The following is a 26743-nucleotide window of genomic DNA, read 5'->3' as shown; positions in this document are numbered from 1 at the left end:
GGTGTCGCACTTGTTCCAATTCCAAAGGTAAGTGTCAGGAGGGAGATCAGTGGGGAGGGACAAGTGGACAAGGGAGTTGTGTAGGGAGTGAATGCTGCGGAAAGCTGGTGGCAGGGGGAAAAGTCAGGAGATTGGGGCTGAGAGGAAAATTGGATCAGCCATGATGAAATGGCAGAGCAGTCTTGATGGGCCAAATGGCCTAATTCTGTTCCCATATCTCATGGTCTTATGTGCTTGGCGGTGAGATCTCGTTGGAGATAGCGTAGGTTTTGGAGAATTATGTGCTAGACATGGAGGCCAGTGGGATGGTAGGTAACGAGAGGAGGAACACTATCCCTGGTGGAGTAGTAGGAGATAGAGTGAGGGCAGAACGTATGCGAAATGGAAGAGATACAGGTGAGGACAGCGCTGATAGTGGATGAAGGCAAGCCCTTTTCTTTGAAGGAGGAGGTCATCTTATTAGCTCTGGAATGAAAAGCCTCATCCTGAGAACAGATGTGGCAGAGAAGGGGATGGCATTTTTATAAGTGACAGGGTGGGAAGAGGTACAGTCCAAGTAGCTGTGAGAATCAGTGGATTTATAAAAGGTATCAGGAGATAAGACTATCTGCAGAGATTTAGATTTAGATTGATTTAGAAAGCCTACAGTACAATACAGGCCCTTCAGCCCACAAAGCTGTGCCGAACATGTCCTTACTTTAGAAATTATCTAGGGTTACCCATAGCCCTCTATTTTTCTAAGCTCCATGTACCTATCCAAGAGTCTCTTAAAAGACCCTATCGTACCCGCCTCCACCACTGTCGCTGGCAGCCCATTCCACACACTCACCACTCTGCGGAAAAAAAAACCTACCTCTGACATCTCCTCTGTACCTACTTCCAAGAACCTTAAAACTGTGCCCTCTTCTGCTAGTCATTTCAGCCCTGGGAAAAAGCCTCTGATCATCCACACGATCAATCCCTCTCACCATCTTATACACCTCTATCAGGTCACCTCTCATCCACCATCACTCCACCTATTCTCAATAAGGCATGCTCCCCAATCCAGGCAACATCATTGTAAATCTCCTCTGTATCCTTTCTATGGTTTCCACATCCGTCCTGTAGTGAGGCGATCAGAACTGAGCACAGTACTCCAAGTGGGGTCTGACCAGGGTCCTATATAGCTGCAACATAACCTCTCAGCTCCTAAACTCAATCCCACGATTGATGAAATGCTTTCTTAACCAGAGTTAACCTGTGCAGCAGCTTTGAGTGTCCGATGGACTCGAACCCCAAGATCCCTCTGATCCTCCGCACTGCCAAGAGTCTTAACATTAATACTATATTCTGCCATCATATTTGACCTACCAAAATGAACCATCTCACACTTATCTGGGTTGAACTCCATTTGCCACTTCTCAGCCCAGTTTTGCATCGTATCAATGTCCCACTGTAACCTCTGACTATCCACAACACCCCCAACCTTGTGTCATCAGCAAATTTACTAACCCATCCCTCCACTTCCTCATCTAGGTCATTTATAAAAATCACGAAGAGTAAGGGTCCCAGAACAGATCCCTGAGGCACACTACTGGTCACTGACCTCCATGCAGAATATGACCCATCTACAACCACTCTTTGCCTTCTGTGGGCAAGCCAGTTCTGGATCCACAAAGCAATGTCCCCTTGGATCCCATGCCTCCTTACTTTCTCAATAAGCCTTGCATGAGGTACCTTGTCAAATGCCTTGCTGAAATCCATATACACTACATCTACTGTTCTTCCTTCATCAATGTGTTTAGTCACATCCTCAAAAAATTCAATCAGGCTCATAAAACACGACCTGCCTTTCACAAAGCCATACTGACTATTCCTAATCATATTATGGCTCTCCAAATGTTCATAAATCCTGCCTCTCAGGATCTTCTCCATCAACTTACCAACCACTGAAGTAAGACTCACTGGTCTATAATTTCCTGGGCTTTCTCTACTCCCTTTCTTGAACAACATCCGCAGCCCTCCAATCCTCCGGAGCCTCACTCGTCCCCATTGATGATGCAATGATCATCGCCAGAGGCTCAGCAATCTCCTCCCTCACCTCCCACAGTAGACTGGGGTACACCTCGTCCCAGTGACTTATCCAACTCGATGCTTTCCAAAAGCTCCAGCACCTCCTCTTTCTTAATATCTACATGCTCAAGCTTTTCAGTCCGCTGTAAGTCATCCCTACAATTGCCAAGATCCTTTTCTATAATGAATAGTGAAGCAACATAGTCATTAAGTACCTCTGCAATCTCCTCTGATTCCATACACACTTTTGCACTGTCACACTTGATTGGTCCTATTCTCTTATGTCTTATCTTCTTGCTCTTCACATACTTGCAGAATGCCTTGGGATTTTCCTTAATCCTGTCCACCAGGGCCTCTTCTGGCTCTCCTAATTTCTTTCTTAAGCTCCTTCCTTGTTAGCCTTATAATCTTCTAGGTCTCTATCATTACCTCGCTTCTTGAACCTTTCATAAGCTCTTCTTCTAGACTAGATTTACAACAGCCTTTGTACACCACGGTTCCTGTACCCTACCATCCTTTCCCTGTCTCATTAGAACATACCTATGCAGAACTCCACGCAAATATCCCCTGAACATTTGCCACATTTCTTCCGTACATTTCCCTGAGAACATCTATTCCCAATTTATGCTTCCAAGTTCCTGCCTGATGGTCTCATATTTCTTCTTAGTCCAATTAAATGCTTTTCTAACTTGTCTGTTGCTATCCATCTCCAATGGAGATAGAATTGTGATCACTATCTCCAAAATGCTCTCCCACTGACAGATCTGACGAGGTTAATTTCCCAACACCAGATCAAGTACAGCCTCTCCTCTTGTAGGTTTATCTACATATTGTGTCAGGAAACCTTCCTGAACACACCTAACAAACTCCACCCCATCTAAAACCCTTGCTCTAGGGAGATGCCAATTAATATTTGGGAAATTAAAATCTCCCACCACGACAATCCTGTTATTGTTACACCTTTCCAGAATCTGTCTCTCAAGTGTCCAAAAGGGGAGGGTTGAAGCATTCAAGGAAGTTAGGGTGAGAGGAAGATGGAGTCTCCAAGGACCCAAGAGCTGCGGAGGGACCTGAGAGACAAGGGATAGAGAGAGAGAGAGATCTGGAAAGGTGAGTGAGGTGTTGGAAATGGACTGGAAATTTGAGAGCAGGGTGGAAGTTGGAGGCAAAGTTGATGAAGTCGATGAGCTCAGTGTGGGTTTTGGAAGCCACATCCATGCATTCATCGATGTAGTATAGGAAGAATTTGGTGGGGTGGGGCGATACTGGTGTATCATGCAGCTGACAAAAAAGCAGGCATAGCTGGGACCCATGCGAGTGCCCATGGCTATACTTTTAGTTTGAAGGTCATAGGAGGAAGCATCAAAAGTGAGGACCAGCTCTGTCAGAAAGAGAGTGATGGTGGAAGGGAACTTGTTAGATCTGTTGTCCAGAAAGAAGCGGAGAGCTTTAAGGCCTTCCTGATGGGGGATGGCTACATATGGGGACTGGACATCCATAGTGAAAATGAGATCACATGGGCCAGGGAAATTGAAGTCATTGAAAAGATCAAGACCGTGTGGAGTGTTACAGATGTAGGTCGGAAGGGACTGAACCAGGGTCGAGGTATGCAGGTACTTTAGGTGGGGCAGGAACAAGCATAGACAATGGGTCTACTTGGACAGACAGATTAATGATCTTGGGTAGAAAGTAGGAACAGGAGGTGTGGGGTGAGGGAACTATGAGATGTTTACAGTTGATGGGAGATCCCCAGAGCTAATACAGTTGGTGATGGTGTGGGAAACAATGGCCTGGTGCTGCTTAGTGGGGTGCTGTTCGAGGAGGTGTCAGAGTTTTCGCCTGGTCTCAGCAGGTTGAGGTCAGTCCACCAGATTACTACAGCATCCCCCTTATCTGAGGGCTTGATGGTGAGGTTAGGATTAGTGCAGAGAGAGTGGAGAGTAACAGGCTGGAATTGGAGAGAGAAGTGGTAAAGTCAAGACGATTGATGTCTCATCAGCAGCTAGCAATAAAAAGATCCAAAGCAGGCAGAAGACTGGAGTAGGGTGTCCAGGAAGAGAAGGAGGGTTGAAGATGAGAGAAGGGGTCATCGATGCTAGCTGGAGAGTCATTGCCAAAGATGTAGGCTCGAAGATGGAGGCGACGGAAGAAGAGTTCAGTGTAGTGGCGGGTGTGGAACTCACTGAGGTGTGGGCGCAGGGAGCCAAAGGTAAGGCCCTTACTGAGAATAGAATATTCTGCCTCAAAGGGGAAGGTCAGAGGGAATTGTGACAACCCAGTACTGATGAGAGCTGGGAGTGGGGGTGGGTGGAGGAGAAGAGGGTTGGGGTGTTCTGGGAAGGTAGGGTGAGAGGAAGATGGAGTCTCCAGGGATCCAAGAGCTGTGGAGTGACCTGAGAGACAAGGGATTACAGAGTGGTGGTGGTGGGGTTCCAGCAGCAGCACATGAAGTATCGGCCTGGAGGTGCTGTCTCTTATATTCCATTCCCCAGCTAATGAAGGATAGTAACCTGTGTACCTTCTTCGCCTCCTTACCTCCTGTGCCCGCCATCATCTTGGGTTTTTGGTCTTGAAATAGTGATAAGAGTTAAAAGCATGGAAACAGGCCCTTTGTCTAACTCAGCCATGTTGACCCACTACTGTTTGTGGCCGAATCAAAGGAGGCGATGAATTGGTTATGAGGAATGGTGCCACAACAACAACCACTCACTCAACATCAGCAAAACCAAAGAGCTGATTATGGACTACAGGAAGAAGCCAGAGGTCCATAAGCCAGTGTTCATCAGGTTTAGTACCTCAATCACTGGTTTGACTGCAAGCAAATATGTTTATCCTTGAATGTATCTACCTTCTCTTTAGTTATCCTCCTTTCCTCACAGTAGAAAATATCTTGGGATTCTCTTTGATCCAGTTCACCAAGGACATACCATTATCCTTTTGGCCTGCTTGAACATTTTCCTGTCATCTTTGTATTCCACAAGTCTGATTTTTACTCCAGTCTGATTTTAGCTTCCTAGTCATTTACCTTAAATATAGAGAAGTAGTCACTATTCCCAAAATGTTCATGCACTATCAGGTTATCACTTGGCTGGCTCAGTATGTTCTCTTTAGAACTCAAGCCCTCCAATCCTGGCAATATCCTTGTGAAACTTCTCTGCACCCTCTCTAAGATAATCACATCCGTCATGTGGCATGGTGCTAGGAACAGAAATGCACACAATATTTCAGCTGTGACTTGTGCTTGATGCCCCAACTGATGAAGGTAAGCTGCTATACACCACCTTCACCAGTCTCTACCAGAATCACCACTTTCAAGAAACTATGAAAGTTTTATTTTAATTACTTAGAAATAGTGTGTAGCAAGCCCTTCTGGACCAATGAGCCACCCTGCCCAGTAACCCACTGATTTAACCCCAGCCTAATCACAGGACAATTTACAATTAACCTCCTGACTAGTAACCCACTGATTTAATCCCAGCCTAATCACAGGACAATTTACAATGGCCAATTAACCTCCTGACCAGTAACCAGTACTGAGAGGGGAAACTGGAACCCAGAAGAAATGAACGCAGACAAGGAACGTACAAACCTTCTTAGAAGACGCCAGAATTGAATTCAGAACTCTGACGCCCCGAGCTGTAACAGAGTCGTGCTAACCACACTACAGTGGCACCCCATGGTAGCTTTCCTAAAATAAACTAAACTATTGGAGTCACAGTCATACAACACAGAAACAGACCACTTGGCCCATCTAGTCCATGCCAAACTGTTATCTGATTAACCCCATCAACCATGTACTTATCCAAACTTCTCTTAAATGCTGCAATCAAACCTGCACCCACCACTTCCTCTGGCAGCTCATCCTACACTCTCACTACTCTCTGAATAAAGAACCCTGTGGTTCCCCTTAAATATTTCACCTTTCACTTTTTACCTATGACCTCCAATTTTCATCTTCCTCAACCACATTTGGCAAAGGCTACTTGCATTGACTACTGAAAGAACTACAACATTCCAAAGGACCCTGCCATTCACTGTGTATGCCCTGCCCTGGTTTAGCTTCACAAAATGCATTATTTTGCCCTGTTCCAATAAAATTTAATCTACTATTCTTTCAATTTCCCAGTTGATCTGGATCCTGTTGTAACCTTACACAATTTCACTATCTGCTAATAAAACAGAATTTTGGTGTCATGTGGAAACCTACTTGCTGCATAACCTACATCATTATCAAAACCATTATGACAAACAGCAGGGGACCCAGTACCAATCCCTGCAGCACACCACTGCTCACAGACTTCCACTCTGGGGGGAAAAAAACATTTACCCCACCAAGCTAATTTTATATCCAATTGGCCTGCTAACCCTGAATCCCATGTGATCTAATCTCTCTGACCCAAATATCTTGTCCAGTTAGAGTAATAGCTAGCATTTACTGTTCTGCCCTAGTCAATCATCTTACTTATTTTTACAAAAGCACATCAAAATCACAAGGCATAATTTCTCACATAGAAAGCCATGTTCTAGCTGTTCAGTATACTAAGCTGCTTCACTTGAGCCCTGACATCATTGGCTGAGTCATAACCTTACACAACTTCCCAAAACGCATCACTCTATACTTAGGATTTAATTCCATCTGCTGTTGCCTGACCCAACTTAGATGAGCTGGAATATCCTCTTCAATATTCACAGTTTTCATGTACTTCATACTAGGTTGTTTGATTGTGGAAAGGTCAAGCAAGATAGGGAAAAGATAAATTCCATATGAAGTCACTGCCTCTACCTTTCAGTGCTGTCCTGGTCCTAACCCAAGTTCAATCTCAACCTCCAGTGCTAACCTGTGTTTGCATATTCTCCCTGTGACTGCCTGGTTCTTCCCTTGGGTGCTCCGTATTTTCTCATATTCCAAAGACATAATAAGGATTCATAAATTAATTGGCTGCAGAAAGTTGCATCAGTGGTAAAATCTGGAGGAGTTGATGGGGATAGGATCAGTTGTTCATGTTGGCACAGACTCAGCGGTCTGAATGGCTTTCTTTCTAAGGTATATGACTCTATAAACAAGGCACAGAGGGCTGCGTTGAGAAGCACAGCAGCACTAAGCAAAGCTTATTGGAAGATGAAGAAACTGTCTTTATATTGAGGGAAGGTAACACTGACATCTCAATTCAAGATTAAAGCAGAGAATGTAAACAACCAGGGTGAAATTGTGACAGTGGCAGAGACAAGGAATGCAGGGTTAGTGTAAATGACAATAAATATTTCATATCTAGTGTAAAACAGCAAATATCAGTGACAGATTAAATTAGAGCATGCTGAATTTGAAATAACAAGTTACTTCTGATGTTTTGCAATAACAGCAAACAATGTGACCTTTTCCATTCTTTCTGATTCTGTCCAGATTAATTATAATTTGTTCTTTTGATTCCATCTTCTGCCAGGTACATAAATGGTGTGTATAAGCTTACCTGCAGCAACCATAGTTCTGTCACTAGTTGCAGGTGGGGCCTGGGACCAAGGGTTGGTGTCACGCACTGGCATCACTGTGGGAGACATGGCCAGAGCTGCAACAGGTGCTGAGAAGGCTGATGTTCCATTGACTACATTGAGAAAATTCAGATGGTCACAATTCTAACACTGCAAACTTTGTGGCAACACTTATTCACATCTGAATTGTCATCAAAACGTGCTTACTTTGGGAGGCTGTCACTTGAGGAGTCACACCCACAGCAGGCTTGGTCATTGGTGCAGACGAGAATGGATCATCCACTTGTCCACTGAAAGCATGTGTTATCTGAGAGCACAGGGAACTTATACTGTCAATTTCAGCTGCACGGTCACCTTCCACTTCAGGCACTAAATAAAAATAGAGAAATATAATTTTTAATCTATCACAAATGGTTCATGTGTTGCACAAAGTAAGATTTCATCTGCTGTAATCCAGCATACCCCTTTGATTTGGCATTTCACCAGAAGCAGATCAAGAAATAGCTGAGTAGACTTTTGACCAAGAATCATCACTGACACATGCAAACGGTGATCCTAGCCACAACCTTGCATTACTGATTGTGAAACAGTGACCCCTCTACAGGCAAAACCTGGCCAAGAATGAAGAACAGATAACTGGGTGTAACAATGAAAAAACTAAACATTATTAGTAAAGGTACAGTGGATAGTCAGTATTCCAGTAATTTAACAACATGGCACCATTTTTTCCTCTTTTCGCAGGTATCAAGTAAACAGAAATAAAGCATAAAACTGCAGGAAAAATTAAACGGAAGTATAGGACCATAGAACCACAGAACATTACAGCACGGAAACAGGCCTTTTGGCCCTTCTTGGCTGTGCGGAACCATTTTTCTGCCTAGTCCCACTGACCTGCACCTGGACCATATCCCTCCATACACCTCCCATCCAAGTTTCTCTTAAATGTTAAAAGTGAGACCGCATTTACCACTTCATCTAGATCTGGATCTTACAACAGAAGTTCTCAGTTTAAAGTGCAGGGTGAAAGGTGATACAATAAAATCAAGCAAAACCAAGAGTCTTAGAATTTCAGGGAATAGAGTATAATATGCGAGACTAAGGTTAACTGTGGTCATTGTTCAGTCAGCTTGGGAAATTTGAGCTGGGGAGAGTAGTATAGCCAAATAAAGAGGGGGAAACATCAACTCCCATCTAGTGCAACAAGTCATGAGAGAGATCATATGATTGGATACTGTCAGTCCCCAGCAGTGCAGGCATGAGCCCAGCAGCACAGCATTGAGACACCACATTGTTTGCACCAGGTCTTCCAATGCCAGTCCTCAAAGGCAGCCTGCTGCCACAGCTGTGCTCCCGTGACAATGATTTAATGTGGTAGCCATTGGCAGCGGCAGCAGCAGCGGATCATGCTGCCTGAGTCTGAGGAGGGCAGAGGCTTGTTTCACATTCCGGCACAGCTTCACACAACCAGGCACATTCCTTCTGAAAGCAGAGGTGGGTATGAGCCTGGGAGTATTCAAGTTGGGGGACCATGACAGTGATAAAGAAATAATGCTGTGTGAGGTAACACTCAGCAGGGTATCAATGCAACCCTGAGAAGAGCAAGGTGGTGCATTTGGGCAGGGAAAATGAGGAAGCTATGACAAGTCATTATACACTGAGAGATAGTGTACAAGATATGTATTGGAATGCACATAGACCTCAGGGAAGAACTGGGAGTAAGGTGGTGAGGTACCGAGAATACTTTCCTTTAGGTGATAAGACGTGAAAGAATAGGACCAATCAAGTGTGACAGTGGAAAAGTGTGTATGGAACCAGAGGAAATGGCGGAAGTACTTAATGAATACTTTGCTTCAGTATTCACTACAGAAAAGGATCTTGGCGATTGTAGGGATGACTTGCAGTGGACTGAAAAGCTTGAGCATGTAGATATTAAGGAAGAGGACATGCTGGAGCTTTTGGAAAGCATCAAGTTGGATAAGTCACCGGGAGCAGACGGGATGTACCCCAGGCTACTGTGGGAAGCAAGGGAGGAGATTGCTGAGCCTCTTTCTGAGATTGTGATGGCCTTTGCATCATCAACGAGGATGTGAGAGGTTCCAGAGGATTGGAGGGTTGCAGATGTTGTTCCCTTATTCAAGAAAGGGAGTAGGGATAGCCCAGGAAATTATAGGCCAGTGAGTCTTACTTCAGTGGTGGGTAAGTTGATGCAGAAGATCCTGAGAGGCAGGATTTATGAACATTTGGAGAGGCATAATATGATTAGGAATAGTCAGTTAGTCCTGACGAAGGGTCTCGGCCTGAAACGTCGACTGTACCTCTTCCTAGAGATGCTGCCTGGCCTGTTGCGTTCACCAGCAACTTTGATGTGTGTGGCTTTGTCAAAGGCAGATCATGCCTTATGAGCCTGATTGAATTTGCTGAGGATGTGACTAAACACATTGATGAAAGTAGAGCCCTAGGTGTAGTATATATGGATTTTAGCAAGGCATTTGATAAGGCTTACTGAGAAACTAAGGAAACATGGGATCCAAGGGGACATTGCTTTGTGGATCCAAACTGGCTTGCCCACAGAAGACAAAGAGTGGTTGTAGATGGGTCATATTCTGCATGGAGGCTGGTGACCAGTGGTGTGCCTCAGGGATCTGTTCAGGGACCCCTACTCTTTGTGATTTTTATAAATGACTTGGATGAGGAAGTGGAGGGATGGGTTAGTAAATTTGCTGATGACACAAAGGTTGGAGGTGTGGATAGTGTGGAGGGCTGTCAGAGGTTACAACGGGACATTGATAGGATGCAAAACTGGGCTGCGAAGTGGCAGATGGAGTTCCATCCAGATAAGTGTAAGGTGGTTCATTTTGGTAGGTCAAATATGATGGCAGAATATAGTATTAATGGCAAGACTCTTGGCAGTGTGGAGGATCAGAGGGATCTTGGGGTCCGAGTCCATAGGACACTCAAAGCTGCTATGCAGGTTGACTCTGTGGTTAAGAAGGCATACATTGCATTGGCCTTCATCAATCGTGGGATTGAGTTTAAGAGCCAAGAGGTAATGTTACAGCTATATAGGACCCTGGTCAGACCCCACTTGGAGTACTGTGCTCAGTTCTGGTCACCTCACTATAGGAAGGATGTGAAAACCATAGAAAGGATGCAGAGGAGATTTACAAGGATGTTGCTTGGATTGGGGAGCATGCCTTATGAGAATAGGTTGAGTGAACTCAGCCTTTTCTCCTTAGAGTGACGGACGATCAGAGGTGACCTGATAAGAGGTGTACAAGATAATGAGAGGCATTGATCGTGTGGATAGTGGAGGCTTTTCCCCAGGGCCGAAATGGCTAGCACAAGAAGGCATAGTTTTAAGATGCTTGGAAGTAGGTACAGAGGAGATGTCTGGGGTAAGATTTTTTAAACACAGAGAGTGGTGAGTGCGTGGAATGGGCTGCCGGTGGTGGTGGTGGTGGAGGCGGAAATGATAGGGTCTTTTAAGAGGCTCCTGGATGGCTACATGGAGCTTAGAAAAATAGAGGGCTATGGGTAAAGCCTAGGTAGTTTTAAGGTAGGGACATGTTCGGCACAGCTTTGTGGGCCGAAGGGCATGTATTGTGCTGTAGGTTTTCTATGTTTCTCTGATAAGACACAGGAGCAAAATTAGGCCATTTGGCTGATAAGAGTCTGCTTTGCCATTACACCATCAACCCCTCTCAACACCATTCTCCTGGCGTCTACCTGTAACTTTAACACTCTTAGTAATCAAGAACTTATCAATCTCTGCTTTAAATATACCCAATGACTTTGCCTCCATAGCCGTTGGTGGCAATGAATTCCATAGACTCACCACTCTCCAGCTGAAGAATTCTTCATCTCTGTTCTAAAGGGACATCCTTCTATTCTGATGCTATGCCCTTGGTCCTAAACCCCCCCCCCCCACTATAGGAAATATCTTCTCCACTCCACTTTCAATATTCAATATGTTTCAATGAGATCTCCCTTCATGCTTCTAATCGCCAGCAAGAACAGGCCCAGAGCCATCAAATGGCCCTCATATGTTGGTCTTTCATTTCTGGGATCATGCTCGTGAACCTCCTCTGGACCCTCTCTAATGCCAACGCATTCTTTCTTAGATAAGGGGTCCAAAACTGCTCACAACTCTCCAAAATGGGGTCCGACCAAAGCTTCAGCATTACATCTTTGCTTTTGTATTCTAGTCATAGAAACATAGAAAACCTACAGCACAATACAGGCCCTTCGGCCCATTAAGCTGTGCTAAACATGTCCTTACCTTAGAAATCACCTCTATTTTTCTGAGTTCCATTTACCTGTCCAGGAGTTTCTTAAGGAGTAGGGGTCCCAGAACAGATCCCTGAGGCACTCCACTGGTGACCGACCTCCATGCAGAATATGACCCATCTACAACCGCTCTTTGCTTTGTGGATCCAGAACTGGCTTGCCCACAGAAGGCAATGTCCCCTTGGATCCCATGCCTCCTTACTTTCTCAATAAGCCTTCGATGGGGTGCCTTATCAAATGCCTTGCTGAAATCCATATACACTACATAGAACCATAGAAACTACAGCACAGAAACAGGCCCTTTGGCCCTTCTTGGCTGTGCCGAACCATTTTCTGCCTAGTCCCACTGACCTGCACACAGACCATATCCCTCCATACACCTCCCATCCATGTATCTGTTCAATTTATTCTTAAATGTTAAAAAAGAACCCGCATTTACCACCTCGTCTGGCAGCTCATTCCATACTCCCACCACTCTCTGTGTGAAGAAGCCCCCTCAATGTTCCCTTTAAACTTTTCCCCCCTCACCCTTAACCCATGTCCTCTGGTTTTTTTCTCCCCTTGCCTCAGTGGAAAAAGCCTGACTCAGTCCTCATTTATTGTCATTTAGAAATGTATGCATTAAGAAATGATACAATGTTCCTCCAGTATGATATCACAGAAACACAAGACAGACCAAGACTAAAATTGACAAAAACCATATTATTATAACATATAGTTACAACAGTGCAAAGCAATACAGTAATTTGATAAAGAGCAGACTATGGGCACAGTAAAAAAATAAGTCTTACAGTCCCGATAGCCCCATCATCTCATGCAGACTGTAGAAAAGAGAAACTCTCCCTGCCATGAACCTCCAGTGCCGCAAACTTGCCGATGCAGCACCCTGGAAGCACCTGACCACAGGCGACTTTGAGCCCGTCCGAAAACTTCGAGCCTCCGACCAGTCTTCCGACACCGAGCACCATCTCTGCCAAGCGCTTTGACCCTGCCCCGGCCGCCAAGCAACAAGCAAACCCGAGGTCTCGGGGCCTTCCCCTCTGGAGATTCTGAATCGCACAATAGCAGCAGCAGCGAAACAGGCATTTCAGAAGTTTAACCAGATGTTTCTCCATGCTTCTCACATCTGCCTCCACCAAATCAGGATTGTGCATGGCACCCTACTTGACAGATAGCAGATATTCATCACCTGAGTGGCCACTGTGCGCTGCATCGCGCCATCTTCTCCTCTGCTCTATAGGAGTGGCCGCTGCTTCTCCAAATGTTCATAAATCCTGCCTCTCAGGATCTTCTCCAGTGAAGTAAGATTCACTGGTCAATAATTTCCTGGGCCATCTCTACTCCCTCTCAAAATGAATGCTAACACTGCATTTGCCTTCCTTACAACTGACTTAACCTGCAAGTTAACCTTTAGAAATCCTGCACAATGACTTCCAACCAAGTCCGTTTGCACCTCTGATTTCTGAATTCTCTCATTTAGATAACAGTTTACAACTTTATTACTATACACTTCCCTACACTATACTCTTTCTGCCACTTCCTTGCCCATTCTCCTAAGTCCTTCAGCAGATCCCCTATCTCCTCAACACTACCTGCCCCTCCATTCATCTTCGCATTGTCCACAAATCATATAACCATAGAACAATTACAGCAACAATTACACAACAGGCCATCTCGGCCCTTCTAGTCCGTGCCGAACTCTTACTCTCACCAAGTCCCACCGACCTGCACTCAGCCCATAACCCTCCATTCCTTCCCTGCCCATATATCTATCCAATTTAAATTTAAACGACAACATCAAACCTGCCTCAACCACTTCTGCTGGAAGCTCATTCCACACAGCTACCACTCTCTGAGTAAAGAAGCTCCCCCTAAACCTTTGCCCTTTAACTCTCAACTCATGTCCTCTTGTCTGAATCTCCCCCATTCTCAATGGAAAAAGCCTATCGCGTCAACTCTATCAATCACCCTCATAACTTTAAACACCTCTATCAAGTCCCCCCTCAACCTTCTACGCTCCAAACAATAAAGACCTAACTTGTTCAAGCTTTCTCTGTAACTTAGGAGATGAAACCCAGGCAACATTTTCGTAAATCTCTTCTGTACTCTCTCAATTTTATTGACATCTTTCCTATAATTCCGTGACCAGAACTGTACACAATACTCCAAATTTGGCCTGACCAATGCCTTATACAATTTCAACATTACATCCCAACTCCTATACTCAATGCTCTGATTAATAAAGGCCAGCATACCAAAAGCTTTCTTCACCACCCTATCCACATGAGATTCCACCTTCAGGGAACTATGCATCATTATTCCTAGATCCCTCTGTTCTACAGCATTCTTCAATGCCCTACCATTTATCATGTATGTCCTATTTTGATTAGTCCTACCAAAATGTAGCACCTCACATTTTTCAGCATTAAACTCCATCTGCCATCTTTCAGCCCACTCTTCTAACTGGCCTAAATCTCTCTGCAAGCTTTGAAAACCTACTTCATTATCTACAACGCCACCTATCTTAGTATCATCTGCATACTTACTAATCCAATTTACCATCCCATCATCCAGATCATTAACCACCACTACTCTCCGGCGTCTCCCATCCAGCCACTGCTGAATCCATTTTGCTACTTTGATATTAATGCCTAACAATTGAACCTTCCTAACTAACCTTCCGTGTGGAACCTTGTCAAAGGCCTTACTGAAGTCCATATAGACAACATCCACCGCTTTACCCTCGTCAACTTCCCTAGTAACCTCATCAAAAAATTCAGTAAGATTTATCAAACATGACCTTCCACACACAAATCCATGTTCACTGTTCCTAATCAGACTCTGTCTATCCAGATAATTATATATATCATCTCTAAGAACAATTTCCATCAATTTGCCCACCACTGACGTCAAACTCACAGGCCGATAATTGCTCAGTTTACTCTTAGAACCCTTTTTAAACAATGGAACCAAATGAGCAATACGCCAATCATCCGGCACCATCCCTGTTTCTAATGACATTTGAAATATTTCTGTCAGAGCCCCTGCTATTTCCACACTAACTTCCTTCAAGGTCCAAGGGAATATCTTGTCTGGACCCGGAGACTTATCCACTTTTATATTCCTTAAAAGCGCCAGTACTTCCTCTTCTTTAATCGTCATATTTTCCATAACTACCCTTCTTGTTTCCTTTACCTTACACAATTCAATATCCTTCTCCTTAGTGAATACCGAAGAAAAGAAGTTGTTCAAAATCTCCCCCATCTCTTTCGGCTCCGCACATAGCCATCCACTCTGATTCTCCAAGGGACCAATTTTATCCCTCACTATCCTTTTACTATTAATATAACTGTAGAAACCCTTTGGATTTATTTTCACCTTACTTGCCAAAGCAACCTCATGTCTTCTTTTAGCTTTTCTAATTTCTTTCCTAAGATTCTCTTTACATTCTTTATACTCCTCAAGCACCTCATTAACTCTAAGCTGCCTATATTTATTGTAGATCCCTCTCTTTTTCCGAACCAATTTTCCTATATTCTTTGAAAACCATGGCTCTCTCAAACTTTTAACTTTTCCTTTCAACCTAACAGGAACATAAAGATCCTGTACCCTCAAAATTTCACCTTTAAATGACCTCCATTTCTCTATTACATCCTTCCCATAAAACAAATTGTCCCAATCCACTCCTTCTAAATCCTTTCGCATCTCCTCAAAGTTAGCCTTTCTCCAATCAAAAACCTCAACCCTGGGTCCAGGCCTATCCTTCTCCATAATTATATTGAAACTAATGGTATTGTGATCACTGGACCCGAAGTGCTCCCCAACACATACCTCCATCACCTGCCCTATTTCATTCCCTAACAGGAGATCCAACGCTGCCCCTTCTCTAGTTGGTACCCCTACGTATTGCTGCAAAAAACTATCTTGCACGCATTTGACAAACTCCAAACCATCCAGCCCTTTTACAGAATGGGCTTCCCAGTCTATGTGTGGAAAATTAATATCTCCCACAATCACAACCTTGTGCTTACTACAAATATCTGCTATCTCCTTACAAGTTTGCTCCTCCAGTTCTCGGTCCCCATCAGGTGGTCTATAATATACCTCTATAAGTGTCACCACACCTTTCCCATTCCTCAATTCCACCCAAATAGCCTCCCTAGACGAGTCCACTAATCTATCCTGCCAGAGCACCGCTGTTATATTTTCTCTGACAAGCAATGCAACACCTCCCCCTCTTGTCCCTCCTATTCTATCACACCTGAAGCAACGAAATCCTGGAATATTTAGTTGCCAATCACACCCCTCCTGCAACCACGTTTCACTAATAGCTACAACATCATATTTCCAGGTATCAATCCATGCTCTCAGCTCATCCACCTTTCTTACAATGCTCCAAGCATTAAAATAGATGCATTTAAGAAACCCTCCACCTCTTACTCTCTGTTTATCCTTAATGGAGCAAACAATTTGTTATCTTTTTCTTCCTTGTCCCCTACATCTTTGGTCTGAATGCTCCTGATCTCTGTCCCCTGCCTATCCTCCCTCACACACTGTCTACTAGCTTTCTCTATTTGTGAACTAACCTCCTCTCTCCTACTCTCCTTAACTTGATTCCCACCCCAACAACCATTCTAGTTTAAAGTCACCTCAGTAGCCCTCGCAAATCTCCCCGCGAGGATATTGGTCCCCCTAGGATTCAAGTGTAACCCGTCCTTTTTGTACAGGTCACACCTGTGCCAAAAGAGGTCCCAATGATCCAAAAACTTGAATCCCTGCCCCCTGCTCCAATCCCTCAGCCATGCATTTATCCTCCACCTCATTGCGTTCCTACTCTCACTGTCATGTGGCACAGGCAGTAATCCCGAGATTACTACCTTTGCGGTCCTTTTTCTCAACTCCCTTCCTAACTCCCTATATTCTCCTTTCAGGCCCTCTCCCCTTTTCCTAACTATGTCATTGGTACCATATGTACCACGACCTCTGGCTCCTCTCCCTCTCACTTCAGGATATCTTGGACGCGATCAGAAACATCCCGGACCCTGGCACCAGGGAGGCAAACTACCATCTGGGTCTCCGGACTGCATCCATAGAATCGCCTATCTGATCCCCTATTGAGTCCCCCATTACTACTGCCTTCTTCTTCCTTTCCCTACTTTTTCCCAGAGGGCCGGACTCTATGCCGGAGGCACGGCCACTGTTGCTTCCCCCAGGTAAGCTGTCCCCCCCAACAGTACTCAAACAGGAGTACTTATTGTCAAGGGGCACAGCCACTAGGGTAATTTCTATTACCTGACTCTTCCTCTACCCCTCCTAACCGTGACCCACTTGCCTGCCTCCTGTGGCCCCAGTGTGACCACCTGCCTGTAACTCCTCTCTATCAACTCCTCACTGACCTGGCGCAGATGTGGACGTCCGGGAGGCTGGGAGACTCCACGACCTCCCACATCCGGCACTGAGAACAACAAGCTGCCCCCCTCCTCAAATAACAACAAAAAATGAATACCCAACCTTCCTCGCCTCGCCCGTTTTGCCAAAGCCCTTAAGCCTTCTCTCTGCTCCCAGCTCACTCTGCAGCCCACAAAACGATGCTGCCCGCTGTATAAAGCTGTGTTGCTTTTAAACCTTTCACGCTTCACTGCCCGACGTCACACGCCTGCGCAGTCCCGCCTCTCTGAACGCCGATGAAAAAAACCCGAAAAAATCAAAATGGCTTCCTCCACACTCCCGCTCTGATTCTCAGACTTCCTTCTCCAAATTAAACCCAAATCAGGATTTCTGTCCTTTTAAATCTTCCACGCTTCACTGCCCGTCACACGCCCGCGCAGTCCCGCCTCTCTGAACGCCGACGATAAAAACCCAAAAACTTCAAAATGGCTTCCTCCGCACTCCCGCTCCGATTCTCAGACTTCCTTCTCCAAATTTCTCTGAAACGTGGCCACAAATCCATCAATTTTGTCATTATGACATACAGTAGGGTCAGAGAGTCATACAAAAATACAGCAAACAGGCCCTGCAGCCCATCTAGTCTGTGCCAAACCACAATCTGCCTACGCCCATCAACCTGCACCCAGACCATAGCCCTCCATCCCCCTGCCATCAATGTACCTATCCAACTTTCTCATAAACGTTGAAATAAAGTTTCCATGCACCACTTGTGCTGGCAGTTCATTCCACTCTCACAACCCTCTGAATGAAGTACTATCCCCTCATGTTCCCCTTAAACTTTTCACCTTTCAATGACCTTTAGTTGTAGTCCCACCTAACTTCAATGGAAAAGGCCTGCTTGCATTTACCCTGTCCATACCCCTCATAATTTTGTATACCTCTATCAAATTTCCCCTTAATCTTCTACGTTCCAAGGAATAAAGTCCTAACCTATTCAATCTATTTCCTTATAACTCAGGTCCTCCAGTCCTGGCAAAAACCTTGTAAATTTTCCCAGAACTCTTTTAAACTTATTTACGTCTTTCCTGCAGGTAGGTGACTAAAACTGCAGGCAATACTCCAAGTTAGGCTTCACCAATGTTTTATATAACTTCAATATAACATCTCATCTCCTGTACTCAATACCTTGACTTATTACGAGCTTATTTACATGTGCTGCCACTTTCAATGAATTGGACCTGAACTCCCAGATCCCTTTGTCCTACTGCACTCCTCAGTGCCCTACTGCTTACTGTATAAGACCTACCCTGGTTGGTCCTACCGAAGTACATTGCTTTGCACTTGTCTGAATTAAATTCTATCTGCCATTTTTAGCCCATTTTCCCAGCTAGTCCAGATGCTATTGCAAGCTCTAATAGTCTTCCTCGCTATGCACTACACTCCCCAATCTTGGTTTCATCTGCAAATTTGTTAATCCAGTTAACCACATTATCATCCAGATCGTTGATATAGATGACAAACAACAACAAAGGACCCAGCACTGATCCCTGCAGAACTCCACTCCAGAGGCCTCCAGAGAAGCAATCATCTACTACCACTCTCTGGCGCACCTCAGGGAAGTGTGCTTAGCCCAATGCTCTAGCCTCTCTACACCCATGACTGTGGTAGGCACAGCTCAAATGCCAATTATAAATTTGCTGATGATACAACCTTTGTTGGCAGAATTTCAGATACATGCCAGTGATATTAAACCTGATTCTGATTTCTCTCACAAAGCTAACGTCTAATCCAACTCATCTTGAATGCAGGGTGACTGAACCTTCTTGACCAACCTCCCATGTGGAACCTTGTCAAATGCCTTGCTCATGTCCATGTAGACAACATCCACTACTTTGCCTTCATCTGATCCTGATAATTTCCTCGAAAAGCTCTATAAGATTGGTTAGATACAACTTACCATGTATAAAGCTATGCAGACTATAACTAATCAGTCCATGTCTATTCAAATATTCATATATCTGGTCTCTTGGGATACCTACCAATATCTTTCCTACTACTAATGTCAGGCTCACTGGTCTACAATTTCCAAGTTTACCTTTAGAGCCTTCCTTAAAAAGCAGTAAAACATGAGCTGTCCTCCAATCCTCCAGTACCTCATTGGTTGCCAAAGATGATTTAAATCTCTCTGCTGGGGCCCCTGCACTTTCTGCACTTGTATTCCACAGGTTCAAGGGAACACCTTGTCAGGCCCTGGAGATTTATCCACCTAATTTGCCTCAAGGCAGCAAACATCTCCTCCTCTGTAATCTGTTTAGGATCCATAACCTTGGTGCTGCTTTGCCTCACTTCTAGTGAGTCTATGTCCATCTGCCAAGTAAATACAGATGCAAAAAATCCATTTAAGGTCTCCCCCATCTCCTTCAGCTCCATGCATGGATTGCCATTCTGATCTTCCAGAGGACCAATTTTGTCCCTTGGTATCCTTTTACTCTTAACACATCTGTAGAATCCCTTAGGATTTTCCTTCACCTTGTCTCCTCATGCCTTCCTTTAACCTTCCTGATTTCTTTCTTAAGTGTTCTCTTTCATTTCTTATGCTCCATTAAGTACCCCATTTGTTTCTACCTTGCATACCTGCTATGCACCACTTCTTTTTTTTTCTTAAACAGGGCTTAAATATCTCTTGAAACCCAAAATTCCTTAAACCTGTTATCTTTACCCTTTATTCTGACAGGCACATACAAGCTTTTTACTCTCAACATTTCACTTTTGAAGGCCCCTCAGTTATGAAGTATAGCTTTGTCAGAAAACAGCCTGTCCCAATCCATATTCACCAAATCAATTCTGATACCATCAAAATTGGCTTTTCTCCAATTTAGAATCTCAACCCATAGACCAGACTTATCTTTTTCCAAAACACCAAATTGCCATGAGCGATGTCTTACATACTCTATCGACAGAGTCTTAACCACCCTAGATTTTTTCATATAGATTATGTTTTAGGTGTTTATTTGTTGTCTTCTGCATTAGTGTGTCAGAAAAAAAGAGCAAATTTTAGATTTCCAAACACATATTCAACCAAATAAAACTGTTCCTCCAGACCACTGTCACCCACAAAACAAATATCTCACGTAGCAAACAGTACAGTAAACAGCTTGCTGTTCTAGTGATAAGACTTCAGTGTTGGCAGGGTATTCATTAGTCTCTCAGCCTGAGAGAAGTTGTTATCCAGTCTGTCAGTCCTAGTCCTGATATTCCTGCACATCCTTCCTGATGGTAGTGGGTTAAAGACATAAATAGGGGAGAGGAAGACCCTCTGCCGGATCTTGTGGCCTGATGCCTTGCAGCTCCCATACCACATAATGATGCAGCCAGACAAGATACCGTTGATGGTGCTTTTGTAGAAAGTCATTAGAATGGGGGTGGGCAACCTTGCATGTCTCAATCTCCTCAGAAAGCGTATACACTGCTGTGCCTTCTTGACTAATATGTGTGTGGGCCCAGGTTAGATCGTCATTATGTGCAAACCAAGGGACCTTCACTGTCTGCACGGAAGAGCCATTGACATGCAATGGACAGAGATCGACTTGTACTTTCCTAAAGTTCACAATCATCTCTTTTGTCTTGTCTACGTTAAGACTCAGATTGTTGTTCTCACAAGCCACTCCACCTCCTCCCTGTATGCCGACTCATTATTGTTGCTCATGACGCCAACCACTGTTGTATCATCAACAAGCTTGATTAGGTAGTTTGAGATGGACCTGGCAGTGCAGTTATGAGTCTGCAGTGATGAACTTGAGATGTTGCTGGCAACTCAGACTGACTGCCAAAAAGTCCAAGAACAACCTTTGAGGGATGATTGTATTAAATCTCGATCTGAAGTCAATGATCAACACCCTGCCACAGGAGGCATTGTGTTCTAGGTAGGACAGGATGGAGTGAAGGACCAAGGCAATAGCATTGTCAGCGCATTGGCTTGAGCAGCAAGCAAATGGGAAAGGGTCTAATGTGGCTGGAAAGTGGGATTTTGTATAATCCATTATCAGCTGCTCAAAGCACTTCATGACTGCTGTGGTCAGGGCCACTGGGTGGTAATCGTTAGATCAGTTATTTTCGGCACCAGAATATGGTGGCTGCCTTAATGGACTGTGGGGCAGTGGACTGCTGCAAAGTGGCCCACACAAACCCTGAGCATCCAACAGGTCCAGCCCCACAACTTTGTGTGGGTTTACCCTGGCAAGGATTCTCCTCAAATAGAAACATAGAAAATAGGTGCAGGAGTAGGCCATTCGGCCCTTCGAGCCTGCACCGCCATTTATTATGATCATGGCTGATCATCCAACTCAGAACCCCGCCCCAGCCTTCCCTCCATACCCCCTGATCCCCGTAGCCACAAGGGCCATATCTAACTCCCTCTTAAATATAGCCAATGAACTGGCCTCAACTGTTTCCTGTGGCAGAGAATTCCACAGATTCACCACTCTCTGTGTGAAGAAGTTTTTCCTCATCTCGGTCCTAAAAGGCTTCCCCTTTATCCTCAGACTGTGACCCCTCGTTCTGGACTTCCCCAACATCGGGAACAATCTTCCTGCATCTAGCCTGTCCAATCCCTTTAGGATTTTATACGTTTCAATAAGATCCCCCCTCAATCTTCTAAATTCCAATGAGTATAAGCCTAGTCAATCCAGTCTTTCATCATATGAAAGTCCTGCCATCCCAGGAATCAATCTGGTGAACCTTCTTTGTACTCCCTCTATGGCAAGGATTCTTTCCTCAGATTAGGGGACCAAAACTGCACACAATACTCCAGGTGTGGTCTCACCAAGGCCTTATACAACTGCAGTAGTACCTCCCTGCTCCTGTACTCGAATCCTCTTGCTATGAATGCCAGCATACCATTCGCCTTTTTCACCGCCTGCTGTACCTGCATGCCCACTTTCAATGACTGGTGTATAATGACACCCAGGTCTCGTTGCACCTCCCCTTTTCCTAATCCGCCACCATTCAGATAATAATCTGTTTTCCTGTTTTTGCCACCAAAGTGGATAACCTCATATTTATCCACATTAAATTGCATCTGCCATGAATTTGCCCACTCACCTAACCTATCCAAGTCACCCTGCATCCTCTTAGCATCCTCCTCACAGCTAACACTGCCGCCCAGCTTCGTGTCATCCGCAAACTTGGAGATGCTGCATTTAATTCCCTCATCTAAGTCATTAATATATATTGTAAACAACTGGGGTCCCAGCACTGAGCCTTGCGGTACCCCACTAGTCACTGCCTGCCATTCTGAAAAGGTCCCATTTATTCCCACTCTTTGCTTCCTGCCTGCCAACCAATTCTCTATCCACATCAATACCTTACACCCAATACTGTGTGCTTTAAGTTCGCACACTAATCTCCTGTGTGGGACCTTGTCAAAAGCCTTTTGAAAATCCAAATATACCACATCCACGGGTTCTCCCCTATCCACTCTACTAGTTATATCCTCAAAAGATTCTATGAGATTCGTCAGACATGATTTTCCTTTCACAAATCCATGCTGACTTTGTCCGATGATTTCACCACTTTCCAAATGTGCTGTTATCACATCTTTGATAACTGACTCTAGCATTTTCCTCACCACCGACGTTAGGCTAACCGGTCTGTAATTCCCCGGTTTCTCTCTCCCTCCTTGGCTGTTCCTCAGGTAGGAGAGGGCTTTCCTCAATATTGCATCATTCATTGTGTCAAACCAATCATAGCCCACCAGGAAGGGAGGCATTACTATCATTGATGCACAGGGTGGACTTGTAATCTGTTATGGCTTGTAAAACCTTGCCACATGCACTGTGTGTCCCGTGTCCCTGGTGTTTGAATTTGTTGAGAGTACTCTCCCTTTGCCTTCTTGATGGCATACCAGAGCATGGCTCCTGTTGACCTTAGAGTTATCCTGTCCCACGATCTGAAGGCAGTATCCAATCCCCAAGTAGTGCACAAACCTCTGCAGGTTTGTCCTGGCAGTGCAGTGTTTAATCACTGTAATTTCCTTTGTAGCCAGTCCCGATCCTGCATATTTATCAATGTTGACATGATGATCATAGGCAGCTGCCTTCCTGAATATGCTCCAATCCAGTTCTGTAGCTGTTCACACTGCAGGTGGCAACTTCTGGCCAGGCCCTGATCTCCCTGTAAATTGGTTTGACTTGTTTAACCAGTGGACTTTATGCAGGGATTAGCAAAATGGATCTGTGGTTTGAGTAGAGGTAGCCTAGCAGGCTCCATGAATGTTGTTATAGAGCGGGTCTAATATATTCTCTCCTCTCGGTGGCCCAACCAAGTGCATCTCAAATGTGGGAGTCAATAGAAGAAATTGCTGGTGCCCTGGAAGAGATTTTTTGTAACTTCCTTAGCCACTGGTGAGATACTGGAAGACTGGAGGTGGCTAATGTTGGCCTTCCACCCCTTAAATAAAGGCACAATTTAAGTTGTTACAATCAGTGGCAGCAAAATTCCTGAAGGGGATTCTAAGAGGAAGGATCTATCTGTATTTGGAAATGCAAGGACTGATTAAATATAGTCAGCATGGCTTTGTGTATGGAATATAGAGCTTCACAAATTTAATTGAATTTTATTTTGAAGTGGTGACAAAAAGAATTGTAAATGTTGTCCACATAGATAGTTAGCAGAGCTTTTGACAAGATATTAAATGGTGGGTTTGTTCAAAAAGTTAAATCACAAGGCATCAAAGGTGAGCTAGCTAACTGTACACAAAATAGACCTGGTGATAGGAGTCAAGGGTGATATTGGAGGGTTGTTTACAGAGTGGAGGCCTGTGATCCATGGTGTGATGGTTCCATATTTGCTTGTCTTATGTTAATGGTTTGGATGAGTATACAGGTGATATGACACTAAAAGATTTTTTGACACACACTGAAGATGATTGTGTCAGGTTACAACAGGATTTACATCAACTGGGAAAGTGGTAGGTGGGGAGGGAAGAGAGAAGAGGAATGTTAGGTGGAATTTAACTCAGACAATTGCAAAGTTAAAGCAGTTTAGGACATACACAGAGAATGGGAGGACCTTTACAGTACCGTAGACCTAGGGGTACAAGTAGATAGTTCTCTGAAAATAGTAATACAGGAAGACAGAGTATTGAAGGTGGTGTGTTTTGCATGCTTGCTATCGTCAGTCAGGACACTAAGTGCAAGAGTTGGGGCACCATATTACAAATTTACAAGTCGCTGGTGAGACGGCATTTGAATATTGTGTTAAGTTATGGTCACCTACCTACATAAAGGATGAGATTAAGCCAGGGAGATGCAGAAAAGATTCACAGGAATGCTCCTGGGACTAGGGGGCTTGAGTTACAAAGACAGACGGGACAGACTGGAACTCTTTTTCCCCAGAATGGAGCAGGCTAAGTCACAATGGGCATAAATAAGGTGGATGGTCACAGAGCTTTCCCCAGGGTAGGCAAATCCAAAGCTAGAGGGTACAGGTCTAGGGTGAGAGGAGAAAGATTTAAAGGGGATCTGAAGAGCAACCTTTTTCACACAGAGGGTAGTGGGTATGTGGGACGAGCTACCAGAGGAATTGATAGAGGCTGGTACAAGAATACAATGTTTAAAAGACATTTGGGCAGGTTCAAGAATAGGAATTACTTATTTATTGAGAGATTCCAGCTCTATTGATAGAGCCCTTCCAGCTCAACAAGTTGCACTGCCCAGCAACACACGTATTTAACGCTAATCTAATCACAGGACAATTTGCAATGATCAATTAACCTACTAACTGGTACATCTTTGGACAGTGGGAGGAAGCCTACATGCTCACAGACTTTTTACAGATGGCATGGGAATTGAACTCCTATACCCCAGGCTGTAATAACATTGCGCAAACCACTACATTATTGTGGTGCCCCCATTAGAGGGATAGAGGTCAAATACAAGCAAATGGGATTAGGTCCAGAAGGCAACTTGGTTGGCATGGGTGAGTTGAGCCAAAGGGCTTGTTTCTGAGTAACTGAGAAAGTATAATCTTATGACTCCACAACTGAGAGTATGTTGCTGCAGCTGGAGAATTTTATACGTGAAAACAAGTTTTTCTAAAGAAACTTTTTTTCTAAAGAAAAAAAATACAGGTAGCTAAGGGGATATTTATAGGTAGCCTAGGTAAGATGACTATGAAGGGACTATTTACTATTTCCTTCTGCAGTGAAGTCAGAACAGAGGTAAATAAATTGAAGGTAATAGATAAAAGGACTGAGGTAGTTGAAAGGAAAATCAAACATCCAAAGATTGAGGGAGATGAACAGTATTCTTCAGCACACTTAAAACAATACTAGGTGAACTGTTATGAAGCAAGAAGCAAAGGGCAGGAGGTAGAATTAGTGCAACTAATTTTCTGGAAGATATGGAGGCTTTGGGTCATATTGCCGCCTTCTGTGTTAGATATTTCTTTAATTCTACTATTTAGTAAAATACCTGGAAGGTTAAGTCTATATGCACTCCACCTGTCCATACCAACACAAATACCTGCAGTGGGAACCAATGTCTCATTATGCTTTTAGTACCTTGCTCAGCTATTTTAGGGTTTATTTGTAGCAGGACAATTCCCATGGAATCCAAACAAAATGGACACTTACACATTTCTGAAAACTGCAACTCCCAATACTTTCACTGTGAAACCACTGTATGAATAATGTCCCTCCATTAGAATTTAAGCTTCTTTTTAACCCAAACAACAAAAATCAACAAGACTTCCCACCTGTATTTTTAATTTGGAAATCAGTTTTCCGTTGTGTTGTTGAAGGCAACTCATTTACTCGAAGTGACATTTGCCTCTTAAACGGAGATGTTGTCTGGCTCAACACTGGGAATCCTCGGAAAGATCCTTGCCTGGCAAGCTGCTCAGCAGGTGCATGCCTTCTGGGTATGGCATGTATGTTGTTGGATTCCTTGTTTTCTGTAACAGTGGACAGGGCTGATGGTGAAATCGATGGGGCTGCAGCAAAAGCAGCAGCGGTAACAACTGTCCTCTCTGTTTCAGCTGTAAATTAAACATGATATTCTTAAGTAGGTCACATGCTTTATTTTTTTACAAAAGCACTGCTACAGTGAGAATAAGTTCTTCAAAGGCAAGTCTTTTTAAACATGTTTTATGGCATTTTTTGACTGGCAAAGTAAAAGAAACAGCAGCCCATTAAAAAAAACTCATCTTTTAAAGCCAATAGGAATCTGCAAGTTAAACATCAACAAGACTTTAATCATCACTATCACCTACCATGCACATAATGTAAGAATACACTCTGAACTCGCGCTCTTATACAAACTCAGTCGCAGACAAGGCAGCCTGAAAAACAGTCACAGTGCACAGAACCAGGCCCATCAGCCCACTTGACCACGATAATCATTAATAGCAGTCCATGCTAATCCCATTTACTGGCCTGTAGTCTGCCATGCCTTGCTGATTTACTTGCTTGTCTTGATGTTGTGTGAATACTTGCTGCCACCACTCCCTCAACAGTGCATTTCTGTTTCCA

At 44.2% G+C, this 26743-nt stretch overlaps 1 protein-coding gene across 9 annotated transcripts in view; it reads right to left on the bottom strand.

The window, feature by feature from the left end:
* The window catches only part of numb (NUMB endocytic adaptor protein), a 285368-nt gene that overhangs the window by 3170 nt on the left and 255455 nt on the right, over positions 1–26743 (bottom strand). For all 9 annotated transcript variants that reach the window (XM_063054289.1, XM_063054296.1, XM_063054281.1 and 6 more), the window contains 3 exons: positions 25969–26250; positions 7747–7908; positions 7521–7652 (listed from right to left, as the gene is read on the bottom strand). In XM_063054289.1, coding sequence (XP_062910359.1) covers positions 7521–7652; positions 7747–7908; positions 25969–26250 — 576 coding nt within the window. The remainder of the gene's footprint in view (positions 1–7520; positions 7653–7746; positions 7909–25968; positions 26251–26743) is intronic.

The sequence above is a fragment of the Mobula hypostoma genome, chromosome 1, assembly GCF_963921235.1.
Source record: "Mobula hypostoma chromosome 1, sMobHyp1.1, whole genome shotgun sequence".
In the NCBI taxonomy this organism is placed as follows: Eukaryota; Metazoa; Chordata; class Chondrichthyes; order Myliobatiformes; family Myliobatidae; genus Mobula; species Mobula hypostoma.
This window is presented reverse-complemented; position numbering and strand designations above follow the sequence as displayed.